Source organism: Pristiophorus japonicus, chromosome 5, assembly GCF_044704955.1.
Source record: "Pristiophorus japonicus isolate sPriJap1 chromosome 5, sPriJap1.hap1, whole genome shotgun sequence".
NCBI lineage: Eukaryota > Metazoa > Chordata > Chondrichthyes > Pristiophoridae > Pristiophorus > Pristiophorus japonicus.
This window is the reverse complement of record NC_091981.1, coordinates 226,785,227-226,800,639: the sequence shown is the minus strand read 5'-3', so window position 1 is coordinate 226,800,639 and position 15,413 is coordinate 226,785,227. Positions and strand designations below refer to the sequence as shown.

The following is a 15,413-nucleotide window of genomic DNA, read 5'->3' as shown; positions in this document are numbered from 1 at the left end:
AGTACTCGATCGTGCTGTGCTCGCCATACTTATGCATGAGTTCGTATTTGCCTCGTCGCCAATTGTGGTGTATGAAATAATACAATGAACTCCGTACTGTGAGCAAGTGACTTGGTGTAACCTGGTCAGTCTTTAATGGCTTCCAGAAGTGAAGATACAAAGGTGTGAAGTTCAGGTTATATACCGGGCCTAGCCGAGTGTACCTATGACCCTAAGACCTCCGACGGTCGTGCCCCCTAGTGGTGGGCAGACCTTATGTACATACATTACAGGAACAGTGATATACTTCCAAGTCAGGATGGTGTGTAAATTGGAGGGGAACTTGCAGGTGATGGTGTTCCCACGTGCCTGCTGGCCTTGTCCTTCTAGGTGGTAGAGGTTGTGGGTTTGGGAGGTATTCAATCACACTTCTCTTCTTCAAACAAATGAGTAAAAATAATAAACCACAAACTCTGTCCATTTTTATGGGTTGGCTAACTTGAGACCTTCCAGGCAGTAGTTAACAGAAGCCAGTATGAACTGTCGGTCTTGATCTTGCTAAAATATTATGTATAAAATACGTAAGTTAGACATTTCTATCATTTGAAGCAAGATGGATCCCTATTCCCTACAGCTTTCACAACAATTAATACATTATGCACTTAACAGAACCGTATTCTATAGTAATCACAGTCTCACATTTTTTTAAACCTATGCCTTTACATCCCAACGCAAAAAGGACAAATTTAGAAAATCCTTGTCTGCCACGAACAGATATTAGAATATCACAGGCACGTTGCCCATGCTTTTCTGTTTTCTAGTTTTAATGGCTAACAAATCACGCAGAGCGCTCCTGCGATTTCCTGTTGTACACTTTCAGCAGGCAGGAGACTGGGGAGATTTAAAAGCTTCCTCCTGGCAGAAATGGGGTGGTAGAACTCTAAAAACAGTGGGGAACAGTTTACCACCTATTCCCGCTAGCGCTGTGGTCATTGCGATCTTCTCCCAGGCTTATTGGTAGGCTGCCGGAGCACCCGCCTGATATGCAAATTGAGCTCCGTTGATGTTCTTTTCGAACATTCGCCAGTTCTGACAACGATAACTCTGTTTTTCTCTGCACAGATGCTGCCTGACCCGCTGAGATTTCCAGCATTTTCTGTTTTTATTTCAGATTCTAGCATCCGCAGTATTTTGCTTTTGTAAGTCGGACCCCGTTTGCTATTTTAGTACAATACTGGGCGGAGCGTGTGTGCCGCATGTTCCGCTCAGTATCAGCTGGCGGTCCGGCCGAACAGCAGCTCACAGGTAAGTTTTACTGTATTTTTGTGGGACTATCGGGAGCAGGCGTGTACCTCTGGCCTCACAAATCCAGCCTCGACCACGACCACTGCCGCTGCCACTCCAACGTCCCTCCCACTGGAGATCAGACTCCACCTGTTTTGGATCTGCCTTTTTCTGGCCCAGAGCCAGTGGACTGACCTGGAGCATTCATTTTCCTCCCAGCATCAATGCTAAGAGGCTCGACCCTCAAAATGGGCTGAGTTTCCTGCCGGGATTATTGAGCAGTTGGCGGATGCGTTCCCCTGGCTGGGTACCCGAAGTCCGTCTGGAGGAAAATCTACCACATTGTCTCTTGTAAGGTTGACTCGGCACATGATACAATTTTAAAGAGACTTCTCAAAGCTTAATTTGTATGAATACTGACTTCACTACAAAGAAGATAAAGAACATAACTGAGAGATGGCCAGATTCACATTACAGACTCAGATGGTATTTTTCTCGGATTCCAACTAAGGAACATTCCAAAGAGCCCATCTGAAACACTGCAAAATAGATTGCATTGTAGGCCATTCAATTGAGCAATGACCATGAAATTTTATATTGTATTGCAACAGCACAGAAGGGACAGGCCATTCATTGTTTCAAATACTTCCAGAACAGTGAGTAAAGTCTGGCACTTGGCCAGGCCCACACAAGAAACTTCAAGTGCATCATTAAGCAACATAATCTGGATTCCAGAAATCTGTAGCCAAACCCAGCAGTGAACTTAACTCAGAGTCTATTCTTGGCTTGACGTGTGGCTTGTCGACCAAAAACTCTAACCAATTCAGTAGTCATGTTATCTAGGGGCTGCATTTGTGATGTTCCAAGGAAGTAGGCCTTTATTTATGAGGACAATAAGAACATAAGAAATAGAAGCAAGAGTAGGCCATATAACCCCTTGAGCCTGCTCTGCCATTCTTTAAGATCATGGCTGATCGCCTACCTCAACTCCACTTTCCTGCCCTAGAACCATATCCCTTGATTCCCTTAGTGTCCAAAAATCTATCGATCTCAGGCCTAGAAATTGGATATAGCCATAAAATGGGAAGTGTTGAGGCCTAACAATGTTAAGCTGTGCCACCTCAAAATGGACTATATCACACAAAATACATGCTCAGTCCTCATTAACTTGATTCTAGGTTTGATTTCAGCACTAAAAAGGATGCTCATTGACTTAACGCTCAACAGGTGGACCAATATCAGGGTAAGTTGACATCCCAGTCATATATGCCACAGGCTTTATTCAGTCCTTAAAGGGGAGGTGTATTGATGCTACAGCACTTCATTGTCAAGCCAGTTGCAACTGCAGTTGCAAGAGGAGGAACTGCAAAGCCTTGGCGGAGCATCCTCAAAGGGATTTCCGTCGCAGCTCTGGAGGCACTGGTTGTGGCCGTGGTGAGGAGGCGAACTGTCTTCTTCTCACACAATGGAAGGAAGCCCTCGCCACACACCTTACGAAGGCTGTGGCAGGAGTTAGCCACCCATATCATGGCCAGCTCCATGGTCCCAAGGTTGACCATCCAGTGTTGGAAAAAGTTTAATGACCTCACACCAGTAATTGAAGTGAGTGAAGGCTTCAGCAAATATCATATTCCACCATCTGCACCACAAACATCACACACAACTCAATGCACCACACCCCCATCACTCACCTACCTACAATCTCTACTTATCACCACTCACACCTCACAATCAGAGCTTCACTTCCTCTCGCAACCTTAACACTGCTGCAACACTCACCCACAGCTTACACCTTGCACAAACAACAAACCTTGCTATTCAACTATGGAAGTCACATCTCCATTGGGCCCAAAGTCCCTGAGTCTCAAAATGGCTGGCCTTTTATACCTGAGCAGCACCATGTGCGTGCTGCTCAGTGGCCTCCAACAATGACGCCATCTGGTGGCTACAAACAGCATGTACATACATGACAATACCCCCTCTGAGATCTTATCACAGTCTTTCACAGGTTGAGATGGTCCGGTGTTTTGCGCTCCTGGGTTGACTGTCTCAGTTCGATTCCAGCCTTGGGTGAATGTGTGGAGTCTGTTGTGGCTGATGGCTGGGTGACTGACTTGTCGGGGGTGGCAGTGACCATGTCAGGAAGTGCAAGTCCATTTTTATTGAACTTGCATGGAAATTGATGGAAATTCCGGGTTCACTGATGATCCTTGAGTCCTCTGAAGACTGCTGGTAGGTTGGTTGGGCGTCGATGGTTTCTCCGTCCGACTGTTCTGGCTCGTCTGTGTGCCTCAGCTTTGTCTGATCCATGTGTTTCCTGCAAGTTTTCCTATTCTTGAGCTTAATAATGAATACTCTGTTGCCCTCCTTGGCCATGACGGTACCAGCGATCCATTTGGGACCCTGACCATAGTTCAACACATATACAGGATCATTAACAGAAATCTCACGTGACACAGTTGCGTGATCGTGATACCCTTGTTGACTTTGTCTTCTGTATTCAACATGATTATTTAAATCCGGGTGTACCGGAGATAACTTGGTCTTAAGACCTCTTTTCATCATGAGTTCAGCAGACAAGAGCCCTGTGAGTGTGTGGGGTCTTATCCTGTAACTCAGCAGTATGCAGGACAAGCGGGTCTGCAGTGAGGCCATCTTCTAAAATCGCTCTAAAAGTCCAATCGTGCTCATTTTGCAAACAAAGGTTCGTGTATTCTTGTCGTTAAATGTTATTTATGCAATAAAGGTTCAAACTGAATACTGTTTAACGAAGCAAGGTACAACCTTGGCTCTGCTTTACTTAGGCCCATATGTGTCTGAGTCTCAAAATGGCTGGCCTTTTATACCTGAGCAGCACCAAGCATCCCTTTAAATACCACCCTGGAGCCTCCTTCTTGCTTGTCAACGCTGGCTCAGCTCATTGTACTTAAGGCTGGCCAGTAAGTGGAATGGTGAACTTCAAACATGCAGATCGGGCATCAAGGGAGCATTGCACACTCACTGACATCACAATTTGTTTCATTTCAATGATTTGCGCGATTGCTGATATCGACACCACTGCTGGCCATTCAAAAATGCGGGACCCGTTGCTAGAGGAGCAGCAGCTGCCATTTTTTGGCCCGATTATGGCAGTAATGGGTGGCGAAAAACCACCCAATTTCTAGGCCTCAGTCTTGAATATATACAACGACTGAGCCACCACAGCCCTCTGGGGTAGAGAATCCAAAGGTTCACAACCATCTGAGTGAAGAAATTTCTCCTTATTTCAGTCCTAAATAGCTGACCCCTTAACCTGAGAATATGTCCCCTGGTTCTAGACTCTCCAGCTAGGAGAAACAGCCTCTCAGCACCTATCCTGTCAAGCCTCTGATTAATGTTTTGGGGGGTATTTTAAAGTCTAGAGGAATCAAGGGATATGGGGATTGGGTGGGAAAATGGAGTTGTGGTCAAAGATCAGCCATGATCTTATTGAATGGCAGAGCAGGCCCGAAGGGCCGTATGGCCTACTTCTGCTCCTATTTCTTATGTTCTTATGGCTGAGGGAGGAATGAGCCAGGACACCAGCTCTTCTTCAAATAGTGTCTTGAGGGGTTGTGGCCATCCCGGCCGACTCCTACTGTACCTTTGGCAAGAGTCTGCTGGAATAGATTGTCATTAGACTGAGACCCAGTTACACCAGTTCCAATATTACTGCATAGCTTCAGAAATGGCATTTGGTGGAATGAACCTCCAACCATCCTTACCCTTATAAAGTTTTTGTATAAGGGGACGTAAGATCAGGAGCACGGATTCTGCACCTCTCGCACCTGGGCCTTCTTAGGGACCTGGATATGGCCAGTGCTGGTACACCTGTTGAGACCAGGCATACCCGCTGGCAATTGCTGGTGGTATGGTCCATCAGGAGGTCCAGGCCAAGAAAGCGGCCTAGACCTCAAAAAAATTAGCCAAGCAATTCTTTTTTAAGTTTTACAGTGACCACCTTTGTACAGGGACCATGGGATTACCCAGCACCCCATCCCAAGCCCAGGAACCTGTAGCCAGACTTTCCAGCCACTTTGGTGGAAGGAGGGGTGTGGCACCTCAAAAATGCCAAAACCATGCAAATCCTTGGAACTTCCCTTATCCCAGTTTGAACTTTAATGGAGGTCACGGGTGGGCATGTCCCTCTATTTACATCGAGATGTGCTGCTTCACATATTATTGGCCCCTTTGGTGGAAACTTTTTTTTTAATTCATCTGCTTCATGCTGTCCTCACTAATGGAATGTCAGGCAGTTGTGAAAATGCACTGATCAATAAGCACCAAGAGCTCAGAAAGTCTGAGTATAAATTTGGGGCACTTCTTGGGGGTAATTTTCTATTAAAATTAGTACTTTTGAGTGCCTCAGTGTATTAAATTTGCCATTGTACTTTGACATGGTGAACATTAGAGTGAACGCCTGCTTTTGTCCTTGGATTTCTGCTGTAGTTTTGTGGTTGTGGAAGTTCATCTCAATTTGATCGCACAATGCCGTGGTAGAAGTGTACAATGGAGGTGAAGTGCTTCTTGAGGGCAAGAAGGGAAAAGTGACAATTGAGTCACACAGGCCACTCCTGCACACAGCGTTGTTACCTTTCAGATGAGATCAAGTTACCCTAATAACGTCTCAGCCAGAGAATGATGAAGTGTACAGTTGGGGTGAAAAAAGGGGAAGAACCGTGCATACAAACAATTAAAAAATTCAAATTATTCGAGAGTTTAAACTGGCTAATGCCTGCCACTAAAATGACAGAAAGGAATTTCAGACAATTCCTTGTTTGTACGTCAGCATCCCACAAAATAAATTTAGACTCTGGTCTTTATAATTCTGTTTTGCTCTTCTAGCATCGCAGCGTTGCTCAGCTGGACAGAAAGACAAATGGCCTTATCTCAAATTAACCTTTCTGTGCACTCAATTATAATTCAGGGGAAGCTGCTTTGTAAGTACAATTTAGTTGTAGTTTTGCCGTTCATCAGCAGATCAATTACTTTGAGTATGAAGTCACGTTTGTTGGAGCCAGGCAAAAGCACCGGGGAGAGCCAGTGGTGCCATTTTCATGATTTGCTAATTATTACTGATGGAGAGTGGAAATGTTCAGATCCATTAGTGCTGACCCCTGGCATTGTCATCCCACTTCAAAATGTTTTATCGACAGAAGATGAAAAATAGGATCTTTGCAGTTTGGTGGGTATGCAAATAACATTAGGAATTATATAAAACTCTTATTGCTGCAAATACAATATCTTATGATGCCCTAAATAAATCCTTTACTCAACAACCCACCGGTCACAATAAAGAGTGGAGTTTAAATAGGGAAATGACTTTTTTTTAGTAACGGGATTTTAGGTTCAAATGTTTGGAGCGTAGACAAAAATAGCATGGTTATTGGGGTGTGTTAATGGTTTAAATAAATCAACTCTCTCAAAGTTACTGGTGATTCTGGTGTGTAGAAGTTGGGGTCTGTGGGGGAGAAGGCGAGGACTTAGGAATGGTACAGGTATTGGGAAAGAAGTCAGGTGGAAATGGAATTAGATGTATAAATGTGTATTTGAAAATATACTGTATTCCAATTAAGATCTGCTCTTTTCTAGTGCAACAGACTGGTTTGCATATATCATTATTATAATTGGGTTCCAGTGTGTTTATGTTCGTGTTTTTTTTAATTAATTCTTGGGATGTGGGTGTTACTTGAAAGGCCAGCATTTATTGCCCATCCCTAATTTCTCTTGAGAAGGTGGTGGTGAAACTTCTTTAACTGCTGCAGTCCGTGTGGTGAAGGTAATCCCACACTTCTGTCAGGTAAGGAGTTGCAGGATATGACCCAATGATGATAAAGAAACGATGATATATGTTAAAGTCAGAAGTTGTGTGTGATTTGGAGGGGAACTTGGAGTTGATGGTGTTCCCATGCATCTGCTGCCCTTGTCTTTCTAAGTAGTAGATGTCACGAAATGGGGAAGTGTTGCTGGAGTGCATCCTGTACATAATGTACACAGCAGCCTTGGTACGTCGCTTGTGGAGGAAGTGGATGCTTAAGGTGTTGGATAGATTGACAATCAAACGGACTGCTTTATCCTGGATGGTGTTGAGCTTCTTGATCGATTATTTTCCAATGTTTTAAAGTATAGACCGTTTCATAAATAAATAATGTATTTCATACAAATCTCAAGCAAAAGTTTAAAAAAAATTTAAATCAACCTTCAGTTAATGCCACATGACATAAATCTTTACAGGACATTCAACCTGTGTGGATGACAATTTGAAGATATACAGTGGGACTACAGCAAGTGGAACTCCTGTTGCTACCCTTTGTGGATCTGCCATCCCAAGACCAATCAGTACCTATGGCCCAATGCTACTGGCCTTTAACACAGACAGCATTGGAACACAAACTGGATTCGTGGCCAACTACCATTTAGCCTGTGAGTGGTTTATTGCAGAACTTGCAATTGTGTCATTTTGTTGTTTTATTGTTATTCTGTTTTGGAACTACACTCCCTTATCGAAGTGTTTTTCTCCTCTTCCTCTTTTCTAATCTCCACATATTATGTAACAACTGTGTATTTGTTGCTCTGAGATCACACACGAGGAGGTACACGAGTGTGGCCAAGGGATGATACTCCCAAACATGTCTGTTCCTCCCCCACACGAAAGCACCTTCCCTTCAGACCCAATGGCAAGGCTAAAACCAATAAATTCGTGCATGAGGCTCCCAGATGTGACTCCGCAACTCCATTGCTCATCGCATTAGGTTAACCGACCCCACTCTGTGTAATACTGTTGCTATATTTTGTCGAAAGATGCACTGAAGCATCCAGTGGTAACATTGATGGAACAATAAATGATACCACAGGAGAATAACCTGGCTTTATTTTTTTTTATTTTGGCACATCACATGCACCATTCATCAATTAAAGGGAAGTGAACATTCAAAGTGAACACAAATAACACAAATTTTCTATAGTGTTTTTGGTTCATTTGCTTGGAAAAGTAATTTTTCTTCCTAATATCACAGGAGACTTTACTGATCTATTCACTAAACCTTAGAGTGGAGGCTTTCTGCAGTCATAGGATCAAAATATGGCTATCTAAAGATGTCATTCATTTGCACATAAAGTGAAGGCCACACAATACCAGCCAACAATCTTTGTATTTTCTGGTTGGTTTAGCTACTATATCTATTGTATATGAACTACAAATTAATCTAAAACTAATAATATTAAAATTAAAGGTCACTGTAATGTATGCACCTGTGAGTATGCTCATAGGTTTGTAAAGCTGTTGGTCTAGAGGAGTCCACGTATATGTTGAATGTGCGAGGTTGCAGCCCCTCTTCCAATATTTAAAGGGGCTGCTCCTCAAATTCTGGTTGCACTTCAGTCCCACACTCCTGATCTTTGGGCACCCTGTGCGAAGGGGAGCAGGCAGATCGGAAGGCCTCCTCGTTGGATTGCTCCTGGGCATGGCCAAGGGGGCCATCACCCAGTCCAGGCAGCGGGCAGTCGAGGGGGTTGTTCAGCCCGACTGCCTGCCTCTCTTCCATGGTTACATCCGAGCACACAGTGTCTACCGGTACGCTCGCGGCCTTCCGCGAGAGGTGGGCGGCGGAGGGACTGGAGTGCATAATCACCCCCGGCAACCAAATTTTAATTTGAACTACATGTCTAAAGTTTAATTTGTCTAAGTTTATCGGTTTTAGTGCCCCCCCCTTTTAGCCAGGGAGCACTTGGTGCCTTCAAAAAAAAACAAGGGGGGCACTTGAAAAATTTTGGTGTGTGACCAGCCCCCCCCCTTTAATCGGGGGGCACTTGATTAATGTTTACAACAAAATAGTTGTAAAGCTGTTGCATTGTGAGTGGCTTAGCCAGTCACGTGATGTTCACAAGACTCAAGAAAACCCCAATCAAGGTATGCAGTTGTGAGCCTAGTGGGTGAACTGGTAATGTGTAGTGTGATTGTTAAACCTGTGTTAATAAACTGACTAGTTCGTAATAGCTATGAATTCTTAAGCAAAGAACCCATGAAGCAAATATATTACAGTCATCCCTAACTTTTTGAAATGCATTGTGTACATTATGCATTCATTGACTTACTGGACAAAGGCCACATCTGTTTGTGCTTTAATTCCATTCTTTTAGGTTTTATCCCTTCCTGATCTGATCATATGAGATAGAATCAGTTGCTGAACTTTATAAAGATTGTTTTAATAGTCCAATGTTTATTGTAAGCTGTTCCTGTGGAAAAAGAGAGTGCGTTAGAACCCTTCTTAGCCCCACAGGAACAGTTACCGGTAAATAGCCAAATTTACAATTTGACCCATCTAGAAATCGTGCATATTCTGAGCCATGTTGACATCATGTGCAGCACAATTTTTGTGAAGGATTGTTAATAAATATTTTCACCATATTTCATCAGATTCAATATGACTGGCTTGATGAAGTGACACAGCAGCTGGGTTGTTGTATAATTATACTTGAACTTAAACAAATTGTGCAAAAGATAAAGCTAAATTCACAACGAGAAAGCATCCTTGGTGGTAATATGTCAATATTTTCTAAAAAAACAGGTTAAATCTTGGTTCTGAAAGAATTGGAGTTTTTTATTGTTCCCCGCCGACAGTGAATCTCTTGTCGTGTCAGGTTTGTCGTCAGTTTGCCAAATTCCCAAAATTATGAAGCAGCCTCCAGATGCCCATTTAACTAAAAAACATTGTTGTCTTTGCAATCAGTTAACCTTGACAAGATTTACGAAGTAGTATCCTTGACCGTACTGAGTTATTTTGAATAGTTTGGATGAGGTTTCTTCCAAGCGTCTGACTTTGTCAAAGAACCTGCTCTGAATTCATAAAATGTGGTAACATGAGCCGAGATTTTCCTTCACTTACTACTTGATATTAATGTGCATGGTGGGGAGCATGGGGTGGGGGAGGGCGGGTAGGCTGGGAAATGGGACAAGGATCCATTACATCACATCCTGCCCATTTTAACCCCCACCCATATTTGGCTGGATGCATTCAATTGGGGCAGTAATTCGCTCAACACCCCTCTAAAACAAGCATTAAGAGTTGCTAAGTGCTGGCTGGGAAAAAAGCAGAAGTTTAATGAGCTAAACATGGATGTTATGAAGCTTTGCATAATCCATTGATTTTGAAATTTTATTGTTTCATTATTTCAACCATCTACCTTAGCATCTGCCTTTCTAATATTTGCTTTGGGGCTACCAAGCAATAAGCTATATCATCAATTTTAACAACTGAAATGCCTTGAAGGGCTGTAAATTAGGTTATGCATCAGTAACGAGGCTAGTCGCTCATTGTATTTATGGTTCTTTCTTTTAAGCCTGTGGCGGTACATTCCAGGGATCGTCTGGCACTGTTACCAGCCCGGCTGACTCACGCACTGAGTACAACAACATAAACTGTACCTACCATATCATTGTTGGAGAGAACAGGACTGTTAAGCTGAAGTAAGTAAAGAAGTATTCATCTCTTTGTGTTCTTTAAAGAAATTAATTCACCAATTGTCTTCCCTCCTTTCCGAAAGCATTGACTTTTGCTAGAGCTATGGTTTCATGGCCACTGGTCGCCCTCTGATACTTTGCCAACAGAGCCATTATACAATGAATGTTAGTTAATGAATGCAATCAGGGTATTCAACTAAGGTGGGCATCATAGTTGAGCCCAATCCTTTCGTCGTCTAATATTCACGCATGGGCATTTTTAGGAGGGTTCTACTGCGGGCGATCAGGAACAAGAACCCTGACTGCTTCCCTTCTCTAACCTGAGGCTAGCTGTAGCACTCCTGTCACTATTCCAACTGAGATCAATGAATGCATCATCGGCCGTGCTCTTAGACTATGTGGCTCAAGTTACTGGATTAACTTGTTAAGCAAGAATTCTCCTTTTATTGACATCTTCAATTTCTGCACAGCAAAATACGGAGAGAATGTTACTGTATCTTCAGGTGTTGGCCATATACTATCTGGATTACTGCGAACAATGGCGGTCATATTTGCCTACATATCTGTCAGTGTACTTCAAAAGAATTAATTGTATGTTTGCTAAACAAGTTAGTCTAACAGCCGGGTCGATGATGTATTAATTGATCTCAGTTGGAATAGTGACAGAAGTGCTACAGCTGGCCTCAGGTTAGGGACAGGAAAGGCAGCACAGATCTTTTAAAGGCAAATCATGTTTGACAAACTTGATTGAGTTCTTTGATGATGCAACAGAGAAGGTGAATGAGAGTAGAGAGATTGCGGGAACGGGCAGGGTGGGGGGAGGGTATGGGGAGAGATCGCGGGGCGAGGGGAGAGATCGGGGTGGGGGAGAGATCTTGGGGGGAGGGGAAAGGGAAGAGATCATGGGGGGGGCGAGATCACGTGGTGGGGGAGAAGGGGAAAGATCGCCAGGGGGAGGGGAGAGATCGTGGAGGGGGAGGACAGAGATCGTGGGGGGGAGGGGAGAGATGTCGGAAGAGGGGAGAGATGTCGGGGGAGGGGAGAGATGTCGGGGAGGGGAGAGATGTCGGGGGAGGGGAGAGATGTCGGGGGAGGGGAGAGATGTCGAGGGGCGGGTAGAGATCGCAGGGGGAGCGGAGAGATCGCGTGGGGGAGGGGCGGGATTGCGGGGGGGAGAGGCGAGATCGCGGGGTTGAGGGGCGAGATCTCGGGGGTGAGGGGAGAGATCGCGGGGGGGAGGGGAGAGATCGCGGGGGGGAGGGGAGAGATCGCGGGAGGGGAGGGGAGAGATCGCGGGGGGGAGGGGAGAGATCGCGGGGGGGGGAGAGATCGCGGGGGGGAGAGGAGAGATCGCGGGGGGGAGGGGAGAGATCGCGGGGGGGAGGGGAGAGATCGCGGGGGGGAGGGGAGAGATCGTGGGGGGGGAGGGGAGAGATCGCGGGGGGGAGGATAGAGATCGTGAAGGGAAAGGAGGAGAGATCGCGGGGGGAGGGGAGAGATCGCGGGGAGAGAACATGGGGGAGGAGAGAGATGGCAGGGCTACGGTTTCATGGCCACTGGTCGCCCTCTGATACTTTGCCAACAGAACCATTATACAATGAATGTTAGTTAATGAGTGCAATCAAGGTATTCAACTAAGGTGGGCATCACAGTTGAACCCAATCCTTTCGTCGTCTGATATTCACGCATGGGCATTTTTAGAAGGGTTCCACTGCGGGCGATCAGGAACAAGAACCCTGGCTGTTTCCCTTCTCTAACCTGAGGCTAGCTGTGGCACTCCTGTCACTGTTCCAACTGAGATCAATGAATGCATCATCGGCCGTGCTCTTAGACTATGTGGCTCAAGTTACTGGATTAACTTGTTAAGCAAGAATTCTCCTTTTATTGACATCTTCAATTTCTGCACAGCAAAATTCGGAGAGAATGTTAATGTATCTTCAGGTGTTGGCCATATACTATCTGGATTATTGTGAACAATGGCTGTCATATTTGCCAACATAACTGACAGTGCACTTCAAAAGAATTAATTGAATGTTTGCTAAACAAGTTAGTCTAACAGCCGGGTCGATGATGTATTAATTGATCTCAGTTGGAATAGTGACAGAAGTGCTACAGCTGGCCTCAGGTTAGGGACAGGAAAGGCAGCACAGATCTTTTAAAGGCAAATCATGTTTGACAAACTTGATTGAGTTCTTTGATGATGAGTTCTTTCGTGACCAGTCTGCCATGTGGGACCTTATCAAAAGCCTTTCTAAAATCCATATACACTAAGTCAAATGCACTGCCCTTATCGACCCTCCTTGTTACCGCCTCAAAAAATTCAATCAAGTTAGTTAGACACAACCTTCTCTTAACAAATGCATGCTGACTGTCCTTGATTAATCTGTGCCTTTCTAAATGAAGATTTATCCCGTCCCTCAGAATGTTTTCCAATAATTTTCTCACAAAGAGGTTAGGCTGACTGGCCTATAATTATTTGGTCTATCCCTTTCTCCCTTTTTAAACAAAGGTACAAGTTAGCAGTCGTCCAGACCTCCGACGCCACCCTGGTAGGAAAATGATCGTCAGAGCTGCTGCTATTTCCTCTTTTGCTTATCTTAACAGCCTGGGATACATTTCATCCAGGCCTGGGATTTATCCGCTTTCAAAGCTGCTAATCCCCTTAATACTTTCTCTCCCACTGACACCCCTTCCACCTACCCAGCTTCATTCCCTAAAACTAGTCCAGAACCATCCCCTCCCTTGTTGGGCTTGCTACATACTGGTTAAAAATGTTTTCCTGATTAATTTCATCTAATATTTCATACTTTTCCTCTCTGATTGCAATGTCTGCATCGCCCCTCTCTTTTGTGAACACAGATGTAAAGTATTCAGTGAGAACCATACCCACGTCTTCTGCCTCCACACACAGATTACTTTCAAGGTCTCTAATTTAGTTATCCTCTTGCTCTTATTTATAAAACATCTTTGGATTTTTCTTGATTTTACTTGCCAAAATTTGTACATGCTCTCTCTTTGCTTTCCTGATTTCCTTTTTACCTTCAACCCTGCACTTTCTATACTCCTCTAGGGTTTCTGCAGTATTGAGCCTTCGGTATCTGTCATAAGCCTCCCTTTTTTTCTTTATCCTACCCCGTATGTCCCTTGACATCCAGGAGGCTCTAGTTTTGTTAATCCCACCCTTTTTCTTTAAGGGAACATACTTGCTCTGAATCCTCAGGATCTCCTACTTGAATGCCCCCCACTGCTCTGACACTGATTTACCTTCAAGTAGCTGATTCCAATCCACTTTGGCTAAATCCCATCTCAGCTTCGTAAAATTGGCTTTTCCCCAATTGAGAACTTTTATTGCTGGTCTATTTTTATCCTTTTCCATAACTATCCTAAACCTAACTGAGTTACGATCACTAGCACCAAAATGCTCTCCCATTGTTACCCGATCCACCTGCCCAGCTTCATTCCCTAAAACTAAGTCCAGAACTGCCCCCTCCCTTGTTGGGCTTGCTACATACTGGCTAAAAAAGTTCTCCTGAATGCAATTTTGGAATTCTGCACCCTCTATACCTTTCACACTAATTCTATCCCAGTTAATTTTAGGGTAGTTGAAATCCCCTACTATTACTGCCTTATTTTTTTTTGCACTTCTCAGAAATGTAACGACATATTTGCTCTTCTATCTACCTCTGACTGTTTGGGGGACTATAGTACACTCCCAGCAGTGTGATTGCCCCTTTTTTATTCTTCAATTCAACCCTTATTTGATGATCCCTCCTCACAGCTGTAATTGTTTCTTTAATCAATACTGAGAGTACCCCTCCTTTTTTATCCCCCTCTCTATCCCATCTGAAAACCCTGTAACCAGGAATGTTGGGCTGCCATATCTGCCCTTTTTTCAGCCATGTCTCAGTAATAGCTATAATATTGTACTCTCAAGTTTCTAACTGTGCTCTCAGCTCATCTGCATTATTCTCTAGATTCCTTGCATTGAAGTATATACCATTTAGCATTGCCAAACTCCCTTGTTGGCTATTTTCGAGCCTTTGTTTTCGCGGCCTTGCAAATTCATTTTCTAATTTTCTGCTTTCCACTTCCAGCTTTGCTTCTCTCTCTTCTGAATCGACTCTCAGGTTCCCATCTCCCTGCTAAGCTAGTTGAAACCCTCTCCAACAGCCCTAGCAAAAGGAGATTAAGAGGCGATTTGAAAGAGGTGTTCAAAATCATGAATTGTTTTGATGGGATTAAATAAGGAGAAACCGTTTCCAGTGGTAAAAAGGTCGGTAACCAGAGGACACAGGTTTAAGGTGACTGGCAAAAGAACCAAAGGCGACACGAGGAAAATATTTTTTACGCAAAGAATTGTTATGACCTGGAATTCACTGGCTGAAAGGGTGGTTGAATCAGATTCAGTAGTAACTTTCAAAAGGGAATTGGATAAATACTTGAAGGGAAAATAATTATAGGGCTTTGGGGAAAGAGCAGGGGAGTGAAACTAATTGGATAGCTCTAACAAAGAGCCGGCACAGGTGTGATGAGCTGAATGGCCTCCTTCTGTGCTGTATCATTCGATGATTTTATGAAATGTTTTGCACTGTTTCTCAGATGTAATAACATACGCTATAAATGTAAATCTTTCTTTATCAATGCAAGTTTTCTCACTTATATAATACCAATG

At 44.0% G+C, this 15,413-nt stretch overlaps 1 protein-coding gene across 1 annotated transcript in view; it reads left to right on the top strand.

Moving 5' to 3' along the window:
- Positions 1-15,413, top strand: part of cubn (cubilin (intrinsic factor-cobalamin receptor)) — a 457,745-nt gene that overhangs the window by 357,226 nt on the left and 85,106 nt on the right. The window contains exons 52-53 of the mRNA XM_070880231.1: positions 7,516-7,704; positions 10,621-10,747. Coding sequence (XP_070736332.1) covers positions 7,516-7,704; positions 10,621-10,747 — 316 coding nt within the window. The remainder of the gene's footprint in view (positions 1-7,515; positions 7,705-10,620; positions 10,748-15,413) is intronic.